The 27,463-nt window shown below is 42.8% G+C and overlaps 1 protein-coding gene across 4 annotated transcripts; it reads left to right on the top strand.

Annotated features, from left to right (window-relative positions):
* Positions 1–25,435, top strand: LOC129840029 (uncharacterized). 4 transcript variants are annotated; one of them, XM_055907839.1, is made up of 11 exons: positions 1–455; positions 714–848; positions 992–1,145; positions 7,044–7,070; positions 15,018–15,106; positions 15,493–15,572; positions 17,295–17,367; positions 17,544–17,820; positions 18,647–18,664; positions 24,174–24,200; positions 24,372–24,499. In XM_055907839.1, exons 1-11 carry the CDS (start codon positions 249–251, stop codon positions 24,473–24,475), a joined length of 1,191 nt encoding a protein of 396 aa, XP_055763814.1. In that variant the 5' UTR covers positions 1–248; the 3' UTR covers positions 24,476–24,499. The 4 variants fall into 4 exon arrangements, with proteins under 4 accessions (XP_055763814.1, XP_055763811.1, XP_055763813.1 ...); XM_055907836.1 differs by lacking the exon at positions 24,372–24,499 and adding an exon at positions 24,508–25,435 and having other exon boundaries at positions 6–455; XM_055907838.1 differs by lacking the exons at positions 7,044–7,070; positions 24,372–24,499 and adding an exon at positions 24,508–25,435 and having other exon boundaries at positions 6–455.
* The last annotated feature ends 2,028 nt before the right edge of the window (positions 25,436–27,463 follow it).

Here is a 27,463-nt window from a genome sequence, read left to right as displayed (position 1 = left end):
ATTTTCTTTAGGAATGCAGTGAAGCAAAAGTGAAAGTTTTCAAAATTATAAATAGTAAAGTACAGATACCCCCAAAAAACGACTGAAGTGGTACTTAATAGCCTATGTATTCTTAACCACCATCAGTAGCATCACTACTCCACTACTGGGTTGTCATTGTCATCTGAACAGAAGACTAATGTTCTCTTTCTCTCCTAGAGGGTGGATGTGACTTCCTGTCTGTAGCCCATGTGACTGATGATGACAGTATGGAGTTTCTCCTTCACCATGAGACAAGAGAAACTCACGTCATATTAAACATCACTCAATTCAGCAAATATGGCATCACCAAGGATAAGGAAGCTCCTGTCTCTCCTATCCGTGCTCTGGTGCTACTATTTTACAACCTCCCAGATGATAACAATAATTCCACACTAAGTGTGTTGTTGCTGCCCAGAAATGTTGACATTGATGAGGTAAGTAGATCCGAGTTATCGAACTCGTCTTTGGTTGGAATTCAATCGAACTCGCACTGTTGACTCACCTTTTTCCACAGAAAAGCATTTTTTGGGGGTAATGTAACTGTAAACAGGGAATTGAAAACTGTGGGGGGTTTCGCACGCAAACCCAAGAGAACATCCTCAAGGTCAGAAGGTGACATTTGGGCTTCCATATTTCAGGCAGTGCTACCTCATTATGACAGTGTGTTCCAAAACATTTCCAATCCTCTCAAGGTGTGTAAGACCAGGGGGACAAGGAATGGAGACCGAGAAATCTACATTGAAATAAATCCTAACTGTAGAATAACCCGGGACCAAGAATACACCCTCTCCACTGATCTAACAGATGAACATCACATAGATCCAGAGGTAGGCTAATACATATGACATGAGAGAGAGAGGAAATGTGTTAACACATGTCAATACTTTATGTGATGCTACTTTGATAAGATATAGAAATCGCATACAATTCTGCTTGACTTGATACTTCTGCTTTTTTTTTTTTTTTTTAGAAAGCAGAGTTTGTGGATTATGATTCCTATACAAACTACATGCCAACATTTCAGTTGCGTTTAAAAACTGTTGTTGAAGAAGTGAATCTTCTTCTGAAAGAACATGGCAGTCCTGAAAATGAAAGTGTATGGGACCGCCTTGTTTCACTACCAGGTAACTGAAATTCAGAGAGAGTAGGAGTTACAATAGAACTAGTAGTAATATTAGCATTTTACATTTAAGTTTTACATTAAATTAGTAACAGTCATCATAATAGCATGGTAGTAGTAGTAGTAGCAGCACTAAAGAAGTAGTAGTAGTAGCTAGTAGTAGTAGCAGCAGCAGTAGTAACAGTAGTAGTAGTAGTAACAGTACCAACAGTAGTAGTAGCAGCAGTGGTTGCAGCAGGAGTAGTAGTAGTAGTAGTAGGAGGAGTAGTAGCAGTAGTAGTAGTAGTAATAACAGTAGTAGCAGCAGCAGGAGCAGTAACAGTAGTAGTAGCAGTAGCAGCAGGAGTAGTAGCAGCAGTAGCAGTAGTCGGAGCAGTAGTAGTAGTAGTAGGAGTAGGAGTAGGAGCAGTAGTAGCATTAGTAGTAGGAGTAGCAGCAGCAGTAGTAGGAGTAGTAGTAGTAGAAGTAGTAAACTCAACAAAAAAAAGAAATGTCCCCTCACTGTCAACTGCATTTAATTTCAGCAAACTTAACATGTGTAAGGGAACACCCCCCTGAAATGAACAAAAATTAATGGGATCATATTAGCACCGTATGAAACATATACACGGTGTACAATACCACTCAATTGGACATCGTTTCATTCAAAGCTGAGTGCAAATGTCATATGGCAAATGTCAAGTGTAACACTGCAAAAATCCAATAGATTGCGAGTGCGCTCCACCATAATTTTTCATATTGCAAATGTAACACAAGTCAAGACCCAAGAGTAAAATGTAGAAAATTTGAAAAAAAATCAAAAACTTATCACCCCCCTAAAAAAGTGCTTTCTGAACCGTTTTTCGAAATTCTTTTGATTTTCATTTCAATTACACATGTATAAGAACTGTATGAATATACTTTTGTCAAATTGTGTTATTATTTTTTATAATTTTATTTTTTACTTGTCCATAATGCATATGTTTTGTCTATTTGCAATATGGTTTCATAGGAAGTCAAAAGTCGAAAATAACGATTTTTTGAAAAACTACCAAAATGACAAGTGGCGCCCCCTATTGGATGGGCACGGGTGGGGGGTTCTCCCTACCCAACTGTAGACCCCTTGCTCCCTCCTAAAGGCATTAAAATCCATTAAAAAAAATTGCTTCTGGTAACACACTCCAATCACCAGATGCATGGCTGTCCATTTGCAATATGTTTCAAAATCGTGCATGGTAACCCAAAACATGAAACATAGCCTAAAATACAGCAGAAATGCAAAATTGACTGGCCTGATGAACTCGGGTTGACCGGGCAGTGATAGTGGTTCCTCTCCATCGCTCGTTGTGTTGATTTCATCATTTCCATTTGGTGATGTTTTTTCACTGTTGAATCATATTGCAAATGTACTGTGCATTTGCAATATGTTTCAATGGGAATTTACCAACACGAATTTGACATGCTCAAAACTCCTGCAGAAATGCAAAATTGACTTGCCAGATGAACTCGGGATGGCCAGGCAGTGATAATGGTTCCTCTCCATCGCTCGATGGTGACATGAGAGAAGTGGGACTCTGTCGTTTTTTTACGTTTAAAAAAAAATGTATTATTGGATGGGCACGGATGGGGGGTGCTCCTTACCCAACCGTGGACCCCTTGCACACCCCTAAAGGCATTTAAAACCATTATAAAATGTTTATCCTGGTATCCCGTTCCAATCACTAGGCGCACGCACGGCTGTCCATTTGCAATATGTTTTAATGGGCATTTACCGTCACGAATTTGACATGCTCAAAAAAACTGCAGGAATGCGAAATTGATTGGCCCGATGAACTCGGGATGGCCGGGCAGTGATTCTAGGTCCTCTCCATTGCTCATTGGTGTTGATTTCAGAATGCCATTTTGGTGATGGTACCTCACTGTTTAAACATATTGCAAATGTACAAAAGTCAACCAGCAAGTCAGTGTCCATCAGTCAATTAGATATCTTTCTGACACCAAACATATACAAACTGACACCCACTTTTTCCAACTCGTTTAGAAGCCAATTATCACATATTTCAGAGTAGGCCCAAAATTCACAGCGCCTTCTGTTTAAACCATAATAAAAACATATAACATGTAGTTACTGTCTAGCTGCGGGTCCAGTTCTGACATTATGTGTAGGCCTAGCTGAGGCGACCTCGAATCCCAAGTTTTGGCTTGATAGGTCATTTGGAGCCCGAGCAGCAACCTTAATTGGTGCTGAAAATCCACTTTTTCCTGGCATTGCTACGGGGTCCTTGAATGAGCTATTGGACAGAAACGTTGGGGTCCGTCTCTATGGGCCGAGGCGGTTTCAATGCACCTAGTCTTTCGACTCTGGGACTTTTCTAAATGTCGTCATTTTCGTAATGGTCAAAATGAATTGAAGTTATTGCAAATGTACAAGGCTGTTTCTCGGTCTGAGAACCTTCTAGAGCCAAAGAACTCACCACGCACTATCGACCTGAGCTCTAGAACAGGTTTCTAAAGTTTCAGAACTCTAGGTCTGACGGTTCTTTAACTTCTTCTGGCTGCAAGCCCGAGGCCGCCCACAATTTGACAACAGCCAGCTCAAGTGCAGGGTGCGAAATTCAAAATATATTTTTTTTAAATATTTAACTTTCACACATGAACAAGTCCAATACAGCAAATGAAAGGTACACATCTTGTGAATCCAGCCAACATGTCCAATTTTTTAAATGTTTTACAGCGAAAACAGCACGTATATTTATGTTAGCTCACCACCAAATACAAAAAAGGACAGACATTTTTCACAGCACAGGTAGCATGCACAAAGCCAACCTAACTAACCAAGAACCAACCAAACTAACCAACAAACAACTTCATCAGATGACAGTCTTATAACATGTTATTCAATAAATCCATGTTTTGTTCGAAAAATGTGCATATTTCAGGTATAAATCATAGTTTACATTGCAGATACAATCAGAAATTGCACCGAAGCAGCCAGAATAATTACAGACACCAACGTCAAATGCCTAATTACTCATCATAAAACATTTCTGAAAAATACATAGTGTACAGCAAATGAAAGACAGGCATCTTGCAATTCCAGCCAATATTTTCGATTTATTAAGTGTTTTACAGCGAAAACACAATATAGCATTATATTAGCTTACCACAATAGCCAGAAACACAAGCCATTTCCCAGCATTAAAAGTTAGCGATCGTAACAAACCAGTAAAAGATATATAATTTTTGACTGACCTTGATATTCTTCATCAGATGACAGTCCTATAACATCAGGTTATACATACACTTATGTTTTGTTTGAAAATGTGCATATTTAGAGCTGAAATCAGTGGTTATACATTGTGCTAACGTAGCTACTATTTCCCACAACTTCCGGATATTTTTCTGACACTTTTTCTGACACACATATTCTGACCAAATAGCTATTCATAAACATAACAAAAAAATACATGTTGTATAGGAAATGATAGATCCATTAGTTCTTAATGAAATCGCCGTGTTAGAATTCTAAAAAATAACTTAATTACAACATCCAGCTTCGGGTATAGCTAGAGTACCCAAAAGTTGGGCGTCGACGACTAGTTTACATGTACGACAGATATATGAAATAGCATCATAAAATGTTTCTTACTTTTTCTGATCTTTCATCAGAATGTTGGACAAGGGGTCCTTTGTCGGGAACAATCGTTGTTTGGATTTAGAACGGCCTCTTTCCCTCTTGAATTAGCAAGCGCACTAGCCAAGTGGCGCGAATCTCTCCATCGTCAACAAACTCAGAGAACGGAACACGGCAAAACTCCCGAATTTTTTTAAATAATCTGATTAAACTATATTGAAAAAACATACTTTACGGTGATATGGTCACATGTATCAAATAAAATCAAAGCCGGAGATATTGGTCGTCCATAACGGCAGCTAAACAGAAGGCAAATCCAGGTACCTCCTCACGCTCTCCAGAAAACAGGAAATGGGGGACACGTCATACAAAGAGCTTGTATTCCACTTCAGACCAAGATAAACACTCAATTTCTTCTCTCACCGCCTCTTGACATCCAGGGGAAGGTCTATGAAGTGCACGTATACTAATACGTATCATGCCCATTTATAGGCAGGAAGTAGAACAGAGCCTCGATTTCAGACTTTCCACTTCCTGGTCAGGAAGTTTGTGCCAAATGAGTTCTGTTTGACTCACAGATATAATTCAAACGGTTTTAGAAACTAGAGAGTGTTTTCTATCAAATAGTAATAATAATATGCATATTGTACGAGCAAGAATTGAGTACGAGGCCGTTTGAAATGGGCACCTTTTATCTGGCTACTCAATACTGCCCCTGCAGCCCAAACAGGTTAATAGTTCGAACAAAGGTAATTTGTTTCCAGGCTCTGTCTGTCTCTACGCCCCACATTGTGTCCCTCCGTCCTAGCTGTGTGTGTGAGTTTTTCTTGGAAATTTGATGGGAGACATGACTGAATTACAGTTCGAGAGTTGCCTAATCACACATTTCAAGTTTTGGAAAGATCTGACTTTTTTAACCCTTCGAAACAGCCCCTACCACCCCAATTTAAGGCACTTCCGGTTGGCACAGGAATCTGAAAGTGAACACATATCCTCATTGGGGTAGGATTTTACAGAATCCTGAGTTTAAAGTCTATACGTTAAGAATTGACTGATCTACACAGGGTTGAATGCAGTGATTTTCACAATTGCAGGTCATGTATATCAAGACACCTTTAGGGTGAATTTAACCACTTCCGGTTGCTCCAGGAAGCTTAGAAACGACACAGGTAGACCTCATAGTGGCCTGATGGATTGTCATCGAAGACAGGTTCATAAGACATTCATAACCCACATAGGCTTCAGGTTGAATTTAGAGGTGCAAGCAATGTATTCCTATGGGGAGAGAAGTCATTGAAAACTGTTTGATGTAAACACCTTTTTTTTTTAATTGTTAAGGGTTAATGCCACACGGTCAAGGTTAGGCTTGCACAGATCGGGAGGACCTCAGGAACGTTCCTGAGGTCGAATTGTGCTTCTCAGTCCAGCCTCTCTCAGCCTATTGTGGACAGTTTGAGCACTGATGGAGGGATTGTGCGTTCCTGGTGTAACTCGGGCAGTTGTGGTTGCCATCCTGTACCTGTCCCGCAGATGTGATGTTCAGATGTACCAATCCTGTGCAGGTGTTGTTACACGTGGTCTGCCACTGCGAGAGGATCAGCTGTCCATCCTGTCTCCCTGTAGCGCTGTCTTAGGCGTCTCACAGTACGGACATTGCAATTTATTGCCCTGGCCACATCTGCAGTCCTCATGCCTCCTTGCTGCATGCATAATGCACGTACACGCAGATATGCAAGGACCCTGGGGATATTTCTTTTGGTGTTTTTTAGAGTCAGTAGAAAGGCTTCTTTAGTAGAAAGCTTTCAAAACTGTGACCTTAATTGCCTACCGTCTGTAAGCTGTTAGTGTCTTAACGACCATTCAACAGGTGCATGTTCATTAATTGTTTATGGTTCATTGAACAAGCATAAGAAACAATAATTAAACCCTTTACAATGAAGATCTGTGTAGTATTTTCGATTTTTATGAATTATCTTTGAAAGAGGGTCCTGAAAAATGGACGTTTCTTTTTCTGCTGAGTTTAGTAGTAGCAGGAGTAGCAGTAGTAAAATAAATAGGAGCAGGAGTAGTAGCAGTAGTAGTAGTAGCAGTAGTAGTAGTAGTAGTAGTAGTAGTAGTAGTAGCAGTAGTAAATTAAGTAGTAGTAGCAGCATTGGATCTTGCCTGCAGTGTAACCTAGCTCACTTTAAATACTACTGTATATACCCACTTTTTGACGAAACGGATGGTCTGTCAAGTGAAAAAATGTCTCGAGGAGCATGCCTAATCAAGGTATCTTTTCATCCACAGTTACACCTCCAGATGGCGCTAGAGCAGGTAAATATAATTTCCTGTCTTCTCACAAGAGATTTAATTGTGGTAGAGGACAGAGTTCCCTAATAGCAGATTTTTGCAGTAAACACAATGTAGCTTTTTAGAATCCTATTGATAAGAGCAAGAAAACAGTCACTAATTAGTTAGTTAACCTGTTGGGGATGGGGGCGCTGTTTAGACTATATATGCTAATTTGGCTAATTTTTGAAACGGCTTCCCACAAAATCCTTGATCGTACAATATGCATATTATTATTATTATTGGATAGAAAACAGTCTATAGTTTCTATAGGAGTTGAAATTTTGTCTCTAAGTGGAACAGAGCCCATTCTACAGCAATTTCCCTGACATGGATTCAGATTTCAGAAATGTTGGCCACTGTTCTGAAGTCAGTTAAAACGGCACTGATTTTGCTATGACTATACGGACACTTCTTACGTCTTCCCCTGGATGCCTTTACGTGATGACGATTCCAATGGGGTCGATTGCGCGTTCACAGGCCCTACAAATGAAAAAACCCTGAAGCTAGTCATTCTTTTGGAGCTGCGTCATGAGCCTAGAGGACACCGGCGCGCACCTGTTCCAAGCGTTAGTTTAGCCTGTTATATTTCTCCGGTCATCTTTTCACTCGTTATAGGAGTTAAAAACATCATAAGGTAGTTAATTTAAAGCGTTTTATAGCAATTTATATCCGTTTAGTGCGATTTTGGGACATTTCTTTTTGCAACGATGTGAAAAGTTGGGCACGCTTTTCAGTTCATCCCGAACGCAGTTGACATTTCCACATGGCAAGAGGACAGCTTTCCACCAAAAGACGATTTCTCCCAAGAAAGGATCCTTTGCCCAAGATACTGATGGAAGAACAGCTCAAGGTAGGACATTTTTATTATGATAAATCGTGTTTCTGTCGAAACATTTTAGTGGCTTAGGACGCCATGTTTTATGACGTAGCTTCGCTAGGCGCAAACTGTATTGAAAAGTAAGGATAAATTAAAAAATGTTATTCCGCAATTGTATTAAGAATTAAATTGTCTATCAATCCCTGTCCACCCTATATTTTTTAGTCACGTTTATGAGTATTTATGTATAAGAGTAGATCACTGTCTAAGTGGCGCAAGGACTTTTTCTTTACCAGCTTGTCTACATTTCACATTGTCTAACCATGATTTTGGTGGCTAAATATAAACATTTTCGATCAAACTCTATATGGAATGTGTAATATGATGTTACAGGAGTGTCATCGGAAGAATTCTGAGAAGGTTAGTGAAAAAATTAATATCTTTTGGCGATGTTGACTTTTATCGCTCACTTTGGCTAGAATCAATGCTGGGCTGCTAATTGCTATGTGCTAAGCTAATATAACGATTTATTGTGTTTTCGCTGTAAGACACTTAGAAAATCTGAAATATTGTCTGTATTCACAGGATCTGTGTCTTTCGATTCGTGTATGCTGTGTATTTTTACGAAATGTTTGATGATTAGTAAGTAGGTAAACACGTTGCTCTAAGTAGTTTTTCTATTCCATTTGTGACGGTGGGTGCAATTGTAAACTATGATATCTACCTGAAATATGCACTTTTTTCTAACAAAACCTATCCCATACCATAAATATGTTATCAGACTGTCATCTGATGAGTTTTTTTGTTGGTTAGGGGCTATAAATATCTTAGTTTAGCCGAATTGGTGATGGCTACTGGTGTTGGTGGACAAATAAAAGATGGTGGATTATGCTAATGTGTTTTTAGGTAATAGATGTACATCTTTACATATTGTGTCTTCCCTGTAAAACATTTTAAAAATCGGACAAGTTGACTGGATTCACAAGATCTGTGTCTTTCATTAGCTGTATTGGACTTTAATGTGTGAAAGTTAAATATTTAAAAAAAATATATTTTTTGAATTTCGCGGCACTGGTTTTTCAGTGGGGGGGGGGGGGTGCCGCTAGCGCCACGCTGATCCTAGACAGGTTACTGCTGAGCGAGTGTTGCACCTTTGCCTTTTCAATTATGATTTAATTGTTCGGTTGCGCCTCGACTCCTGTGGTTAAGTGCCGTCCACTTCTTTTCAAATTCAATTACAATCTCAGCAAGATGGCATCATCACAAACATTTTGCTACGTTACAGCCCCCCAAACAAATGAAATACCTCGTTTGCTTTGAGACTCGTGTGTGTCAGGTGCGTCCTGTTTCCATTGATCATCCTTGAGATGTTTCTTCTACTTGATTGGAGGCCACCTGTGGTAAATTCAATTGATTGGACATAATTTGGAAAGGCACACAACTGTCTATGTAAGGTCAAACAGTTGACAGTGCATGTCAGAGCAAAAACCAAGCCATGAGGTCAAAGGAATTGTCTCGTAGAGCCCCGAGACAGAATTGTGTGGAGGCACAGATCTGGTGAAGGGTACCAAAACATTTCTGCAGCATTGAAGGTCCACAAGAACACAGTGGCCTCAATCAGTAAAGGGCACATGACAGCCTGCTTGGAGTTTGCCAAAAAGCACATAAAGGACTCTCAGACCATGTTAACTTCTTGCGAATATAGGGGGTGCTGTTTCGACTTAGCATGAATCGGTCTCCAGATTAAACTGCCTAGTACTCTATTCTTGCTCGTACAATATGCATATTATTATTATTATTGGATAGAAAACACTCTCTAGTTTCTATAGCCGTTGGAATTATGTCTCTGAGTGAAACAGAACTCCTTCTACAGCACTTTTATAACGATTTTTTTATAACTAATATAACGATTTATTGTGTTTTCGCTGTAAGACACTTAGAAAATCTGAAATATTGTCTGGATTCACAGGATCTGTGTCTTTCAATTAGTGTACGCTGTATATTTTTAAGAAATGTTTTATGATTAGTAATTAGGTAATACACGTTGCTCTCTGTATTTATTCTAGTCGAGTTGTGATGGTGGGTGCAATTGTAAACTATGATTTATACCTGAAATATGCACATTTTTCTAACAAAACCTATCCTATACAATAAATATGTTATCAGACTGTCATCTGATTAGGTTTATTCTTGGTTAGTGGCTATCAATATCTTTATTTGGCCGAATTGGTGATAGCTACTGATGCAGTAAGAAAATGGTGGAGTAAGAAAATTGTTGTCTTTTGCTAACGTGGTTAGCTAATAGATTTACATATTGTGTCTTCCCTGTAAAACATTTTACAAATCAGAGATGATGGCTTGAATCACAAGATCTGTATCTTTCATTTGGTGTCTTGGACTTGTGATTTCATGAACATTTTATTTTATGATATCCCTGTAACTTTAGGCTAGGCTATGCTAGTCAGCTTTTGTGTTGGGGGTGCTCCCGGATCCGGGTTTGTGAGGCGTTAGAGGTTAACCTGTCCAGGACAGGGGTTCTGCTAGCGGAACTCCTCCCACATTCCACTGAAAAGGCAGAGCGCGAAATTAAAAAAATATTTTTTAGAAATATTTAACTTTCACACATGAACAAGTCCAATACAGCAAATGAAAGGTACCCATCTTGTGAATCTAGTCAACATGTCTGATTTTTTAAATGTTTTACAGCGAAAACAGCACGTATATTTATGTTAGCTCACCACCAAATACAAAGAAGGACAGACATTTTTCACAGCACAAGTAGCATGCACAAAGCCAACCTAACTAACCAAGAACCAACCAAACTAACCAAGAAACAACTTAATCAGATGACAGTCTTATAACATGTTACACAATAAATCTATGTTTTGTTCGAAAAATGTGCATATTTGAGGTATAAATCAGTTTTACATTGCAGCTACCATCAGAGTTACCGTCAAAAATAGCACCGAAGCAGCCAGAGCAATTATAGAGACCAACGTGTATTACCTAATTACTCATCATAAAACATTTCTTAAAAATACACAGCGTACAGTAATTGAAAGACACAGATCTTGTAAATCCAGACAATATTTCAGATTGTCTAAGTGTTTTACAGCGAAAACACAATCTATCGTTATATTAGCATACCATATGTGCAAACATTACCCCAGCATTGATTCAAGGCAAAAATAGCGATAACGTTATCACCACCAAAAGATATTAATTTTTTCACTAACCTTCTCAGAATTCTTCAGATGACACTCCTGTAACATCATATTACAACATACATATAGAGTTTGTTTGAAAATGTGCATATTTAGCCACAAAAAAAACGTGGTTATACAATGAGAATAGTAGCAAAACTGGCCAGAAAATGTCGGGCGCCCTCTTGGACAGTGATCTAGTCTAATGAATAAATAATCATAAACTTGACTAAAAAATACAGGGTGGACATCAATTGAAAGACAAATTAGTTCTTAATGCAATCACTGAATTACATTTTTTAAATTATCCTTACTGTGCAATACAGGGTGCGCCAAAGCGAAGCTACCCCAAAGAAAATGGCGGAATATGCGTTTAACATTTTTCCACAGAACAACGATTTATCATCATAAATAGTTCTTACTATTAGCTGAACTTCCATCAGAATCTTGGGCAATGTATCCTTTCTCCGGTCTAATCGTCTTTTGGTCGAAAGATGTCCTCTTGTCCTGTCGAAATGGCCACTAACGTTCGGCATGTACTGGAAAAGTGCCCAACTCTTGGAGGTGCGTCACAAAGAAATGCCAGAAAATCGCACTAAACGGATATAAATTGCTATAAAACGGTTTAAATTAACTACCTTATGATGTTTTTAACACCTATAACGAGTAAAAATATGACCGGAGATATATTACTGGCTAAACCAAAGCTTGGAAAGAGGCCAGTCCGACGACCACTCTGCGTCGAGCGCACGCCTGAAAAGAAAGGTACTTCCGTATCGTGGTCTTTTATAAAGTCCCAGATTGCGCAATCGACCCCATTCAAATTGTCACCACTTACTGACATCTAGAGGAAGGCGTAGGCAGGGTTTGTATCCCCATAGCATTCACAGGGACCTAAAAACTGACCTGGGAGCAGAGGCCAAGATTTCTGAAATCTCACTCCCTGTCAGGAAAAGTGCTGTAGAATGAGTTCTGTTTCACTCAGAGACATAATTCCAACGGTTATAGAAACTAGAGAGTGTTTTCTATCCAATAATAATAATAATATGCATATTGTACGAGCAAGAATTGAGTACGAAGCCGTTTAAATTGGAGACGTTTTCCAAAAAAAGTGAAAACAGCACCCCCTGTCCTCATCAGGATAAACAAGATTCAATGGTCTGATGAAATTAAGATTTAACTCTTTGGCCTGAATGCCAAGCGTCATGTCTGGAGGCAACCTGACACATTCCCTATGGTGAAGCATGGTGGTGGCAGCATCATCCTGTGGGGATATTTTTCAGCGGCAGGAACTGGGAGACTAGTCAGGATCGAGGGAAAGATGAACGGAGCAAAGTACAGAGAGATCCTTGATGAAAACCTGCTCCAGAGTGCTCAGGACCTCAGACTGGGGCGAATGTTCACCTTCCAACCGGACAACGACCCTAAACACACAGCCAAGACAATGCAGAAGTGGCTTCCCTGAATGTCCTTGAACCCGGACTTAAACCTGATCTAACATCTCTAGAGAGACCTGAAAAAAGCTGTGCAGCAACGCTCCCCATCCAACCTGACAGAGCTTGAGAGGATCTGCAGAGAAGAATGTGAGAAACTCCCCAAATACAGGTGTTCCAAGCTTGTAGCGTCATACCAAAGAAGACTCAACGCTGTAATCGCTGCCAAAGGTGCTTCAGAGTACTGAGAAAAGTGTCTGAATACTTACGTAAATGTGATATTTCATTTTTAAATTAATTTGCAAGAATGTATAAAAACAACTGTTTTTTGCTTTTTCATTATGGGTGTCAGGCCCTGACCTTAGAGCCTTTTTATTCTCTATTTTGGTTAGGTCAGGGTGTGACTAGGGTGGGTACCCTATTTTTTGTATTTCTATGTTGGCCTGGTATGGTTCCAAATCAGAGGCAGCTGTCTATCGTTGTCTCTGATTGGGGATCATATTTAGGCAGCCTTTTCCCACCTGTTGTTTGTGGGATCTTGTTTTTGTGTAGCTGCCTGTGAGCAGCCCAGAACGTCATGTTTCGCTTTCTTCTGTTTTGTTGTTGGTGAGTTTCATATTTATTAAACATGTGGAACTCTAAGTATGCTGCGCCTTGGTCCATTCATTCAGACGACTGTGACAGAAGATCCCACCACCCACGGACCAAGCAGCGTCCCCAGGAGGAGCAGGGATCCTGGGTCTGGGTGGAAAGCCAGGAGTGGAGGACATCCTGGGCATGGGACGAAATCCTGGCAGGAGACAAAAGCCTGCCATGGAAACAGGCGGGAGCAGCGAAGGAGGAACAATGACGATGCCAGGTTTCGCAGACACGACTTAAGCCGAAAGGACAGCCTGAAAAACATTTTGGGGGGGGCACACGTAGTGGTCGGCAGAGCCGAGGGGTGAACCAGAGCCAGTCAGGGAGTCGAATAAGGAACTCGACAAAAGATTCCGGAGAGAAGTGTTGGCGTTGAGAGCGCTGCAGAGCGGGCGTGCTGAGGAGCGTGACACCAGTGCGGTGTCATGTGCACCAGTTTCACGCATCTGGCCTCCAGTGCGCCTCCCCAGTCCGGTACGTCCTGTGTCGCCTCCACGCACTCGCCCTGAGGTGTGTCACCGTTCCGGTACAATGTGTGCCGGTTCAACGCACCGTGTCTCCAGTGCGCCTCCACAGCCCAGTATGCCCTGTGCCAGCTCCCCACACTTACCGTGCGAAGGTTGTCATCTGTCCAGGACGCGTTGTGCCAGCTCTACGCTCCAGACCTCCAGTGCGCCTCCACGGTCCAATATATCCTGTGCGTCTCCCCAGCCTGGTACATCCTGTGGCAGCTCCACGCCCCCGGCCTCCAGCGACGGTTTGCGGTCCAGAGCCTCCGGCGACGGTCTGCGGTCCGGAGCCTCCGGCGACGGTTGGCGGTCCCGAGCCCCCGGCGACGGTTCCCGGTCCGGAGCCCCCGGCGACGATCCACGGTCCGATTCCACCGGCGACGATCCACGGTCCGGAGCCTCCGGCGACGATCCACGGTCCGGTTCCCCCTGGCGCCAATCCACGGTCCGGTTCATCCGGCGAGGATCCACTGTCCGATACCTCCGGCGAGGATCCACGGTCCGGTTCCTCCGGTGATGATCCACGGCGACGATCTACATCCGGTTCCACGGAAGCGGAGGGATCCGCGAGTGGAGCGGGGTCTACATCCCGAACCGGAGCCGCCACCGAGGCTAGATGCCCACCAGGACCCTCCCCCAAAGAGTCGGGTTTTGCGGCCGGAGTCTGCACCTTTGGGGGGGGGGTACTGTCACGCCCTGACCTTAGAGAGCCTTTTTATTCTCTATTTTGGTTAGGTCAGGGTGTGACTAGGGTGGGTACTCTAGTTTTTTTGTATTTCTATGTTGGCCTGGTATGGTTCCAAATCAGAGGCAGCTGTCTATCGTTATCTCTGATTGGGGATCATATTTAGGCAGCCTTTTCCCACCTGTTGTTTGTGGGATCTTGTTTTTGTGTAGCTGCTTGTGAGCAGCCCAGAACGTCACATTTTGTCTTCTTCTGTATTGTTGTTGGTGAGTTTCATATTTATTAAACATGTGGAACTCTAAGTACGCTGCGCCTTGGTCCATTCATTCAGACGACCGTGACAATGGGGTATTGTGTGTAGATTATTGGGGTGGGGGGACAATTTAATCAATTTTAGAAAAAGGCTGTAACGTAACAAAATGTGGAAAAAGTCAAGGGGTCTGAATATTTTCCGAATGCACTGTAATAATAACATGACTGCCTAATAATAACATGATTTGAACTGTAAAAATTAATGACATTTTAATGTAATTAGAATGAACACAATTAGTCATTATTCGGAGCAAAGTACAGAGAGATCCTTGATGAAAACCTGCTGTTGTTCAAAAAGTAGACATGTTCTTCCACTCCAAAATAATTCCAGCATCCAAACTGCATGAACCTGCTGCTCCCCTTATGGGCATTTCCATCCACCCCCCTCAACAGACGTCCACTCTGCCCACCACCTCAATGGTAATTCAATCACTGCTACAGTTGTTAATATTAATATATTATCATCTCTAATTTATTATTATATTTAAATTGTTTTGTTTCACTTTGTCCCCATTGGACATTTACTCTGTCGGACTGCTGCTCCCTCTATAAATATATAAAACATTATTTATATGTTTTATAAATCATGATGATGTAATTAGAAAACGATTAGCACTATTATATTTCTTGGAACTTTGAGTTTCTGTTTTATTTAGTAAATGTTTTATTTGTTCCATTGTGTGTGTGTGTGTGTGTGTGTGTGTGTGTGTGTGTGTGTGTGTGTGTGTGTGTGTGTGTGTGTGTGTGTGTGTGTGTGTGTGTGTGTGTGTGTGTGTGTGTGTGTGTGTGTGTGTGTGTGTGTGTAGAAGCTGGTAGCTGCTTCTGAGAGGGAACAGAAGCCAGCAGGGGCAGAGAGGGACAAACTCACCAGCACCTCTTCTGGAATGTGAGTGGAGACTGAGTATATTAGTCTGATATTAAAACTATGTAGTTAGTGGTGAGATTGAATATCTGAGTCTACTGGTCTGGTGCTGGAGAGATAGTCAACTTTAAAAGTGGTGAATTGACCCTCTAACATCTCTTCTATACCTCTATTACATCATCCTCATGAACTGACTGAAATGAATGTAGAACAGTGTAGTGACCACAGCATGTGGTGGTGGTGTAGGGAACAGAACAGTGTAGTGACCACAGCATGTGGTGGTGGTGTAGGGGAACAGAACAGTGTAGTGACCACAGCATGTGGTGGTGGTGTAGGGAACAGAACAGTGTAGTGACCACAGCATGTGGTGGTGGTGGTGTAGGGGAACAGAACAGTGTAGTGACCACAGCATGTGGTGGTGGTGTAGGGGAACAGAACAGTGTAGTGACCACAGCATGTGGTGGTGGTGTAGGGAACAGAACAGTGTAGTGACCACAGCATGTGGTGGTGGTGGTGTAGGGGAACAGAACAGTGTAGTGACCACAGCATGTGGTGGTGGTGTAGGGGAACAGAACAGTGTAGTGACCACAGCATGTGGTGGTGGTGTAGGGAACAGAACAGTGTAGTGACCACAGCATGTGGTGGTGGTGTAGGGGAACAGAACAGTGTAGTGACCACAGCATGTGGTGGTGGTGTAGGGGAACAGAACAGTGTAGTGACCACAGCATGTGGTGGTGGTGTAGGGGAACAGAACAGTGTAGTGACCACAGCATGTGGTGGTGGTGTAGGGGAACAGAACAGTGTAGTGACCACAGCATGTGGTGGTGTAGGGGAACAGAACAGTGAAGTGACCACAGCATGTGGTGGTGGTGTAGGGGAACAGAACAGTGAAGCGACCAAAGCATGTGGTGGTGTAGGGGAACAGAACAGTGTAGTGACCACAGCATGTGGTGGTGGTGTAGGGGAACAGAACAGTGAAGCGACCACAGCATGTGATGGTGGTGGTGTAGGGGAACAGAACAGTGTAGTGACCACAGCATGTGGTGGTGTAGGGGAACAGAACAGTGAAGTGACAACAGCATGTGATGGTGTAGGGGAACAGAACAGTGTAGTGACCACAGCATGTGGTGTAGGGGAACAGAACAGTGTAGTGACCACAGCATGTGGTGGTGGTGTAGGGGAACAGAACAGTGTAGTGACCACAGCATGTGGTGGTGGTGTAGGGGAACAGAACAGTGTAGTGACCACAGCATGTGGTGGTGGTGTAGGGGAACAGAACAGTGTAGTGACCACAGCATGTGGTGGTGGTGTAGGGGAACAGGACAGTGTAGTGACCACAGCATGTGGTGGTGGTGTAGGGGAACAGAACAGTGTAGTGACCACAGCATGTGGTGGTGGTGTAGGGGAACAGAACAGTGTAGTAACCACAGCATGTGGTGGTGGTGTAGGGAACAGAACAGTGTAGTGACCACAGCATGTGGTGGTGGTGTAGGGGAACAGAACAGTGTAGTGACCACAGCATGTGGTGGTGGTGTAGGGGAACAGGACAGTGTAGTGACCACAGCATGTGGTGGTGGTGTAGGGAACAGAACAGTGTAGTGACCACAGCATGTGGTGGTGGTGTAGGGGAACAGAACAGTGTAGTGACCACATCATGTGGTGGTGGTAAAGGGGAACAGTGTAGTGACCACAGCATGTGGTGGTGGTAAAGGGGAACAGAACAGTGTGACTGTTTCTTGTGTCCAGGTTGACCCGGTCTGGAGAGAAGCGTCGCCGTCTGGAAAGGCAGAGGAAGGGGCCTAAGTCTCTGGACATCAGGGTAAGACTAGTGGCATTTCAGAAGGGTCAAATGTCATTGTGAACTAAACGTGTGTGTGTGTGTGAGGTATTGAGACCAGTAGAAAGATTGTGAATATGAATACATATTCATGGTCTTTGTTTTATAGTAGTCAGTATTTCTATTCCTTCCTTATCTTTTCTTCTTTATTATTTTAGAGATCCTCCATGTTGGAAGTTCTAGACCTGTTGCTGGCCACTCTGGAGGAGCTCACTGAAGAACAGCTGGAGACATTTCAGTCTCACCTGACAACATCCCAGCTGCCTGGCTTTCCTCCCATCCCAGAGAGCCAGCTGGAGAACACTGACAGACAGGACACGGTGGATCAGATGGTGCAGAGATACGACCATGAGGGAGCTGTGGAGATCACAGTGGAGATCCTGAGGGAGATGAATCAGCATGATCTCGCTAAGAAGTTACAAAGAGATCACAGAGGTAAAACAACAAGCAATGAATCTGTTCTTTAAAAGTTCACTTCCTTGTTTATACATTGAGTGTGTGAATAATCATCTTTCCTTCACTCTACGAGAACCACAACTTGTAGACAAAGTTGAAAATACAATGTCACCACGGACAACTGTAGAAAAAATATAGACTGTTAAAAAGTCATAATTGTGCATCTAAATAATTTCTGGACAAAACTATTATTCCAAAGTATGTTTTTTGACCTGAGATCTGTTAATTAATCCTCAGCCTGCTGACTTCGTGTACTTCTCTTGGTTTTAAATAGCCTTTACCTGGTCGTATTCTGGTTAGTTGAGATACACTGAGTGTACAAAGCATTATGAACACCTGCTCTTTCCATGACATGGACTGTAAATCCAGGTGAAAGCTATGATCCCTTATTGACGTCACTTGTTAAATCCACTTCAATCAGCGTAGATGAAGGAGAGGAGACAGTTCAAACATATGTGTGCGATTCAGAGGGTGAATGGGCAAGACAAATATTTAAGTGCCTTTGAACAAGGTATGGTAGTAGGTGCCAGGCATACTGGTTTGTGTCAAGAACTGCAACGCTGCTGGGTTTTTCAAGCTCAACAGTTTCATGTGTGTTTCAAGAACGATCCACCACCCAAAGGACATCTAGTCAACTTGACACAATAGGGAAGCATTGGAGTCAACATGAGCCAGCATCCCTGTGGAACTTTCGACACCTTGTAGAGTCCATGCCCTATGAATTGAGGCTGTTCTGAGGGCAAAGGGGAGGGGGGGGGGTGCAACTCAATATTAGTAAGGTGTTCTCTCTCTCTCTCTCTTACAGGAAAGAAAAGGAAAAAAAGTGAGTCACCACTGACCTCATTTTCTCTCAGTACTTTGTTGAAGCACAATTGGCAGCGATTACAGCCTCGAGTCTTCTTGGGTATGACTCTATGAGCGTGGCACAACTGTATTTGGGGAGTTTCTCCCATTGTTCTCTGCAGATCGTCTCAAGCTCTGCCAGGTTGGATGGGGAGTGTCACTGCACAGCTATTTTCAGGTCTCTTCAGAGATGTTTGATTGTGTTCAAGTCTGGTCTCTAGCAGGGCCACTCAAGGACATTCAGAGACTTGTCCAGAAGCAACTCCTGCGTTGTCAAATAAAATCAAATTTTATTGGTCACATACACATGGTTAACAGATGTTATTACGAGTGTAGCGAAATGCTTGTGCTTCTAGTTCCGAAAGCAGCAATATCTAACAAGTAATCTATCAATTCCGCAACAACTACCAAATAAACACAAATCTAAGTAAAGGAATGGAATAAGAATACATACATATAAATATATGGGTGAGCAATGAGATGAGCAGAACTGCATACGCAAGGTGTAATAGATGGTATAAAATACAGTATATACATATGGGATGAGTAATGCAATATATTGTGACGGCCCTGAATTTTTCTGAACCATCTCAGTGCTTCTCCTTCCAATAGGGCGCTTCCCCTTTAATTCCCAATTAAATAGTGCTTCTCCTTCCAATAGGGCGCTTCCCTTTTAATTCCCAATTAAATAGTGCTTCTCCTTCCAATAGGGCGCTTCCCTTTTAATGCCCAATTAAATAGTGCTTCTCCTTCCCCTTTAATTCCCAATTAAATAGCCAGCATCTGCTACGCAAAAGTGGGGTTGTGATGGAGACGTGAATGAGGATGTGGTCAACCCTCAGTTATGAAGCGTCTTTTCAGCTTGTTTTGTTGCATTTAAAAGTGTGCTTTTTTAGCCTAGTAGAAAGTTTACGCAGGATCGGCTCCACTCTTTGCTTCCGTTGGACTACACCTCGCCATTGTTCTTCGTGGGCTTTCTTCGCTGGATATCTGTTAGCGGATTGTCTGACTGACTACAACCTTTTTGTATATGGTATTTCACTTGTTTTGGTGTGATGTATACTGTGATTTATGTAGTTGTAAGTGAGGACGTATTAAGATTTGATACGCTTTATAGTTGTGTGGTAAAATAATAGTTATTTTGATTGTTACTGGGTTTACGCTACACTTGTATGAACGGGCAAACATTGCGTGACTAAGGTCACTTGAGTTCCCTGAACTTCTTTACCGGGCTGGACTCTTTTTAGGGCCGAGGTACAGGACATTTCTGGAAAAACCAGAGCTCATTTGTTATGTGTGTGTGTGATTTTATGTTAGTAATACAACCGATGCAAAATAATATAGTTGTTTTGTAAGTTATTTCCAATGTTTTAAGGGTTTATGAAAAGTGAATGTCCATCCTGACTTTTACATGAGTCCTTTGTATTGGTATAGACTTGACGGACCAGATGGGACTCATTTTCTCCCAAACCAAAAGGAGAAACCAATATTTTCTCTGGTAGGCACAACCTACGTGGCACCCCTATAACCTTGAGTCAAAACTGTTACAATATGTAAACATTATTAAAGTGACTAGTGATACATTTATTAAAGTGGCCAATGATTTCAATTCTGTATGTAGGCAGCAGCCTCTGTTAGTGATGGCTGTTTAATAACAGTCTGATGGCCTTGAGAAAGAAGCTATATTTCAGTCTCTTGGTCCTCACTTTGATGCACCAGTACTTCTGTACCTTCTGGATGGTAGCGTGGTGAACAGGCCTTGATGATCTTTTTGGCCTTCCTGTGGCATCAGGTGCAGTAGGTGTCCTGGAGGGCAGGTAGTTGGACACCGGTGATGTGTTGTGCAGACCGCACCACCCTCTGGAGAGCCCTGCGGTTGTGGGCGGTGCAGTTGCCATACCAGGCGGTGATACAGCCCGACAGTATGCTATTAATTGTACATCTATAAAAGTTTGAGGGTTTATTTGAAAAACCAAATTTCTTCAGTCTTCTAAGGTTAAAGAGGCACTGTTGCATCTTAACCACACTTTTTGTGTGGGTGGACCATTTCAGTTTATCCCATGATGTGTATGTCGAGGAGCTTAAAACTTTCCACCTTCTCCACTGCAGTCCCATCGATGTAGATATGGGGATGCTCCCTCTGCTGTTTCCTGAAGTCCATGATAATCTCTTCTTTTGTTGACTTTGAGTGTGCGGTTGTTTTCGCGACACCACACGCCGAGTGCACTCACCTCATCCCTATAGGCTGTCTCGTCGTTGTTGGTAATCAAGCCCACTACTGTTGTGTCGTCTGCAAACTTGATGATTGAGTTGAAGGCATGCATGGCCACGCAGTCATGGGTGAACCGGAAGTACAGGCGAGGGCTGAGCACGCACCCTTGTGGGGCCTCAGTGTTGAGGATCAGTGAAGTGGAGATGTTGTTTGCTACCTTCACCACCTGGGGGCGGCCCGTCAGGTAGTCCAGGACCCAATTACACAGGGCGGGGTTGAGACCCAGGGCCTCAAGCTTAATGATGAGCTTGGAGGGTAATATGGAATGAAAAGCTTTCTTACATAGGTGTTGTCCAGATGGGATAGGGCAGTGTGACGGCGATTGCATTGTCTGTGGACGTATTGGGGCGGTATGCAAATTGGAGTGTATCTAGGGTGACAAGTAAGGTGGATATGATCCTTGACTAGTCTCTCAAAGCACTTCATGATGACGGAGGTGAGTGCTACGGGGCGATAGTCCTTTAGCTCAGTTACCTTTGCCGCCTTGGGTACAGGAGCAGGTCATCTTGACGCATATGGGAACAGCAGACTGGGATAGGGAGAGATTGAATATGTCCGTAAACACATCAGCCAGCTGGTTTGCGCATGCTCTGATGACGTGGCTAGGGATGCCGTCTGTGCCGGCAGCCTTGCGAGGGTTAACATGTTTAAATATCTTACTCACATCAGCCACGGAGAAGGAGAGCCCACAGTCCTTGGTAGCGGGCTGTGTCGGTGGCTCTGTATTATCCTCAATGTGTGCAAAGAAGTTATTTAGTTTGTCTGGAAGCAAGACGTCGGTGTCATTACGTGGCCGGTTTTCTTTTTGTAGTCCGTGATTGTCTTTAGCTCGTTTGATTGCCTTGCGGAGGGAATAACTACACTGTTTGTATTCGGCCATATTCCCAGTCACCTTTCCATGGTTAAATGAGGTGGTTCGCACCACCGTTTCTGGTTAGGACCCTCTCTGTCGACCCTCTGTTTCTGGTTAGGACCCTCTCTGTCGACCCTCTGTTTCTGGTTAGGACCCTCTCTGTCGACCCTCTATGTTTCTGGTTAGGATAGGTTTTAATAGTCACTGGGTACAACATCTCCTATGCACTTCCTTTTAAACTCACTCACAGAATCAGCATATGAATTGATATTATTCTCTGAGGCTACCCAGAACATGTCCCAGCCCGCGTGATCAAAACAATCTTGACGCGTGGATTCTGATTGGTCAGACCAGCGATGAATAGTCCTTGTCACGGGTACATCCTGTTTTGAGTTTCTGCCTATAGGAAGGGAGGAGCAAAAAGGAGCCGTGGTCAGATTGCCGAAAGGAGGGCAGGGGAGGGCCTTGTATGCATTGCGGAAGTTGGAGTAGCGGTGATCCAGAGTATTGCCAGCGCGAGTGCTACAATCAATATGCTGATAGAATTTAGGTAGCCTTGTTCTCAAATTTGCTCTGTTAAAATCACCAGCTACAATAAATGCAGCCTCAGGATATGGTTTCCAGTTTGCATAGAGTCCAGTGAAGTTCCTTGAGGGCCGTCGTGGTATCAGCTTGAGGGGGGATATACACGGCTGTGACAATAACCAACGAGAATTCTCTTGGGATATAATAAGGTCGGCATTTGATTGTGAGGAATTCTAGATCAGGTGAACAAAAGGACTTGGGTCCCTGTATGTCATTAAAATATACATCATGAGTCGTTATTCATGATACTTACACGCCCACCCTTCTTCCCAGAGAGATGTTTATTTCTGTCGGTGCGACGCACAGAGAATCCCGGTGGCTGTACCGATTCCGACAGCATATCCCGAGAGAGCCATGTTTCTGTGAAACAGAGTATGTTACAATCCCTGATGTCTCTCTGGAAAGCAAACCCTGCCCTAATTTTGTCTACCGTGTTATCTAGAGACTGGACATTAGCGAGTAATATACTCGGAAGTGGAGGGTGGTGTGCGCGCCTCAAGTCTGCCCAGAAGGTCTTTCTCTTCTGCGGCGACGTTGTTTTGGGTCAGCTTCTGGAATCAGTTCAATTGCCTTTGGTGGTTCGGACAAAGGATCCGCTTCGGGAAAGTTGTACTCCTGGTCATAATGTTGGTAAGTTGACGTCACTCTGATATCCAATAGTTCTTACCGGCTGTATGTAATAGCACTTAAGATTTTCTGGGCTAACAATATAAGAAATAATACATAAAAACACTAAATTATGCAAAGTTTCCTAAGGACCCTCTCTGTCTTGGCTGTGTGCACTATCCCTACGGTGAAGCATGGTGGAGGCAGGATCATGCTCTGGGGATGTTTTTAAGCGGCAGTGGCTGGAAGACTAATCAGGATCGGGGGAAAGAGCACTGGATTTGACACAATATCTTTTGTGAAGGGGCCTTTTTCGAACATTTGCTATCATATGCAGATAACATCTATGCTGGCTGGGTAGCATACAGGCTTTTAGCAAATGTTCGAAAAAGGCCCCTTCACAAAAGATATTGTGTCAAATCCAGTGCTCTTCAAATCCGCTTCCATGCATTTGTGAGGGTATTTACATGTCCTGTTTGAAATGTATAAAACCTGTCCATGCAGCATGCATAGGTCTTTATGAAACGCTACCTCTTTATGCTGAGTATAGGAGCTCCTTGAGAGATCCTTGATGAAAACTTGATCCAGAGTGCTCAGGACCTCAGACTGGGGCAAAGGTTCACCTTCCAACAACAACGACCCCAAGCACACAGCCAAGACAATGCAGGAGTAGCTTCAGGACAAGTCTCTGAATGTCCTCGAGTGGCCCAGTCAGAGCCCGGATTTGAACCCGATCGAACCCGGATTTGAACCCGATCGAACGTCTCTAAAAATAACTGTTCAGCAACGCTCCCAATCCAAGAATGTGAGAAATTCCCCAAATACAGGTGTGTCAAGCTTGTAGCGTCATAACCAAGAAGACTGGAGGCTGTAATTGCTGCTAAAGGTACTTCAAGAAAGTACTGAGTAAAGGGTCTGAATACTTGTGTAAATGTGATATTTCAGTTTAATTTTTTTTATAAATTTGCAAAAATGTCTAAACCTTGATGAGGGATTTTTTATTTAAATACGTTTTTGAATAAGGCTGTAACGTAACAAAATGTAGAAAAAGGAAGGGGGTCTGAATAATTTCTGAATGCATTGTATATACCACTTTCTAATGATATTCATGGTCTGTCAAATTAAATATTTTCTTGATCAGCATGTGTAATCAAGGTATTTTTTTATCCACAGTTACACAACCAGCTGGCGATACAGCAGGTAAACATAATTTCCTGTCTTCCCCCAACAGATTTAATTGTGGTAGAGTAGAAAGTTAGCTAATATCATAAATGAGTGCTGCACCTTTACAATTCTGAGTTAATTGTTCGGGTGCACCTCGACTCCTGTGGTTAACAGCTGTCCACTTCTTCTTTCCTTATTCAATTACAGTTATTAAAGGTAGACTCAGCAAGATGACATCAAGAAACACAACATACAAGGAGAATTCTGATCCTTCAGGACTGTTTATTTTAGTTATTACTATGTCATGTTAAAGTTCTCATTGTTTTTATTTTTCTGTATCCAGGGAGAAAACCAAATGTTTCTTATCTGCTGCTGGGCGCTCTGGCAGAGCTGGTTTCAGAACAGCTGGAGAGCTTTCAGTGGCACCTGATTCACGGTGAGGGATTTACTTCAATCCCAGGGGGCCAGCTGGAGAACGCTAACAGACTGGTCACAGTGGATAGGATGGTGCAGCAATACCACGAGGACGGTGCTGTGAAGATCACACTGGAGATCCTGAGGAAGATGCGCCAGAACAAAATGGCTGATGAGTTAGAGAAGAAGTTCCCAAACAATGTCTGAATTGTATACTGTTTGTCTACAACTGTATACAGTACTGTTTGTCTACAACTCTGTACTGTATGTCTACAACTGTATATGCATTCACACATTAAGTCTTCTCTGGAGTTGGGCTCAGGGATGGAACAACTGTTGAACATCTGTGGTTGTTTGTGGGGGAAGGGTGGATAGTGTGTATGACTGTGGGTGTGAGTATCCTACATATGTTGCTATGGGGTAATGGTGTTAGGGAAGATGTAGGATGAATCACAATAATGTTTTGCCAAAATAATAATTGCTTGCTTAAAAATGTGATTTTTGTAATGCCAGTTTTGGTTCTAGGTAACAATCCTTTGTATGAACTGCCTAGATTATTGCTCATAACTATTTGTTAATTGTAGACATAATGCATTTGCAAATCATGTCTTCTCTTGAGTTGGGCTCTGGGATGGAGCAACTGTCTTCTCTTGAGTTGGGCTCTGGGATGGAGCAACTGTCTTCTCTTGAGTTGGGCTCTGGGATGGAGCAACTGTGGAATATCTTTGTGAGAGAAGGGTGGTGTATGTATCCCACATCTGTTGCTATGGTGTCAGGGACGATATAAGAGGAATCACAAAAATTGTTTCCAAAATAATAATTGCTTACCAAAAATAAAAATAAATGTGTAATGCCTGTCCCGGTTATATGAACTACCTACATTATTACACATGTTATTAGTAAATTGTGGAAATAAATTAAGATATGAAAGATTTTATATACACTGCTCAAAAAAATAAAGGGAACACTTAAACAACACAATGTAACTCCAAGTCAATCACACTTCTGTGAAATCAAACTGTCCACTTAGGAAGCAACACTGATTGACAATAAATTTCACATGCTGTTGTGCAAATGGAATAGACAAAAGGTGGAAATTATAGGCAATTAGCAAGACACCCCCAATAAAGGACTGATTCTGCAGGTGGTGACCACAGACCACTTCTCAGTTCCTATGCTTCCTGGCTGATGTTTTGGTCACTTTTGAATGCTGGCGGTGCTCTCACTCTAGTGGTAGCATGAGACGGCGTCTACAACCCACACAAGTGGCTCAGGTAGTGCAGCTCATCCAGGATGGCACATCAATGCGAGCTGTGGCAAGAAGGTTTGCTGTGTCTGTCAGCGTAGTGTCCAGAGCATGGAGGCGCTACCAGGAGACAGGCCAGTACATCAGGAGACGTGGAGGAGGCCGTAGGAGGGCAACAACCCAGCAGCAGGACCGCTACCTCCGCCTTTGCAAGGTGGAGCACTGCCTGAGCCCTGCAAAATGACCTCCAGCAGGCCACAAATGTGCATCTGTACAAACAATAGTACGCAAGTATAAACACCATGGGATCACGCAGCCGTCATACCACTCATGAAGGAGACGCGTTCTGTCTCCTAGAGATGGACGTACTTTGGTGTGAAAAGTGCAAATCAATCCCAGAACAACAGCAAAGGACCTTGTGAAGATGCTGGAGGAAACAGGTACAGAAGTATCTATATCCACACTAAAAACGAGTCCTACATCGACATAACCTGAAAGGTGGCTCAGCAAGGAAGAAGCCACTGCTCCAAAACCGCCATAAAAAAAGCCAGACTATGGTTTGCAACTGCACATGGGACAAAGATCGTACTTTTTGGAGAAATGTTCTCTTGTCTGATAAAAGAAAAATAGAACTGTTTGGTCATAATGACCATCGTTCTGTTTGGAGGAAAAAGGGGGATGCTTGCAAGCCGAAGAACACCATCCCAACCGTGAATCACGTGGGTGGCAGCATCATGTTGTTGGGGTGCTTTGCTGCAGGAGGGACTGGTGCACTTCACAAAATAGATGGCATCATGATGTGGAAAATTATGTGTATATATTGAAGCAACATCTCAAGACATCAGTCAGGAAGTTAAAGCTTGGTCGGAAATGGGTCTTCCAAATGGACAATGACCCCAAGCATACTTCCAAAGTTGTGGCAAAATGGCTAAAGGACAACAAAGTCAAGGTATTGGAGTGGCCATCACAAAGCCCTGACCTCAATCCCATAGACAATTTGTGGGCAGAACTGAAAAATCATGTGCGAGCAAGGAAGCCTACAAACCTGACTCAGTTACACCAGCTCTGTCAGGAGGAATGGGCCAAAATCCACCCCGACCGTGTGTGTGTGTGTGTGTAGGTACTGTGTGTGTGTGTGTGTGTGTGTGTGTGTGTGTGTGTGTGTGTGTGTGTGTGTGTGTGTGTGTGTGTGTGTGTGTGTGTGTGTGTGTGTAGGTGTGTAGGTGCCAGTACCTGTATGACATACATTTTTAAGTTTGTGCTTTTTTAAAAACCAATGTCTGTGTTCATGCAGGTGACTGATTGAACGAATCCTCACTATTAGTATCTGCAATTTGGCAGTATGCCCAGAACCTAATTTACAGAAAGATATCTCAGTTTAAAGGTCTCAGCTTAGAGAGAAGAAGCCTTGTGAGGTATTTGTCTGTCACATGCTGTCAAAGGATTCCCTTAAAATAACCATCCAATAATTCAAACACGATGAGAGGTTAATAGTTCACAATCTCTTAGAGTTGAAGATTCTGCTATGTGACTGATGGCAGTTGAAGATACCATAGATTCTGCTATGTGACTGATGGCAGATGAAGATACTATAGATTCTGCTATGTGACTGATGGTAGTTGAAGATACCATAGATTCT

Source organism: Salvelinus fontinalis, chromosome 40 (genome assembly GCF_029448725.1).
Source record: "Salvelinus fontinalis isolate EN_2023a chromosome 40, ASM2944872v1, whole genome shotgun sequence".
NCBI classification, from domain to species: domain Eukaryota; kingdom Metazoa; phylum Chordata; class Actinopteri; order Salmoniformes; family Salmonidae; genus Salvelinus; species Salvelinus fontinalis.
The sequence above is the reverse complement of the archived record's forward strand: the minus strand, read 5'-3'. Positions and strand labels throughout refer to the sequence as shown.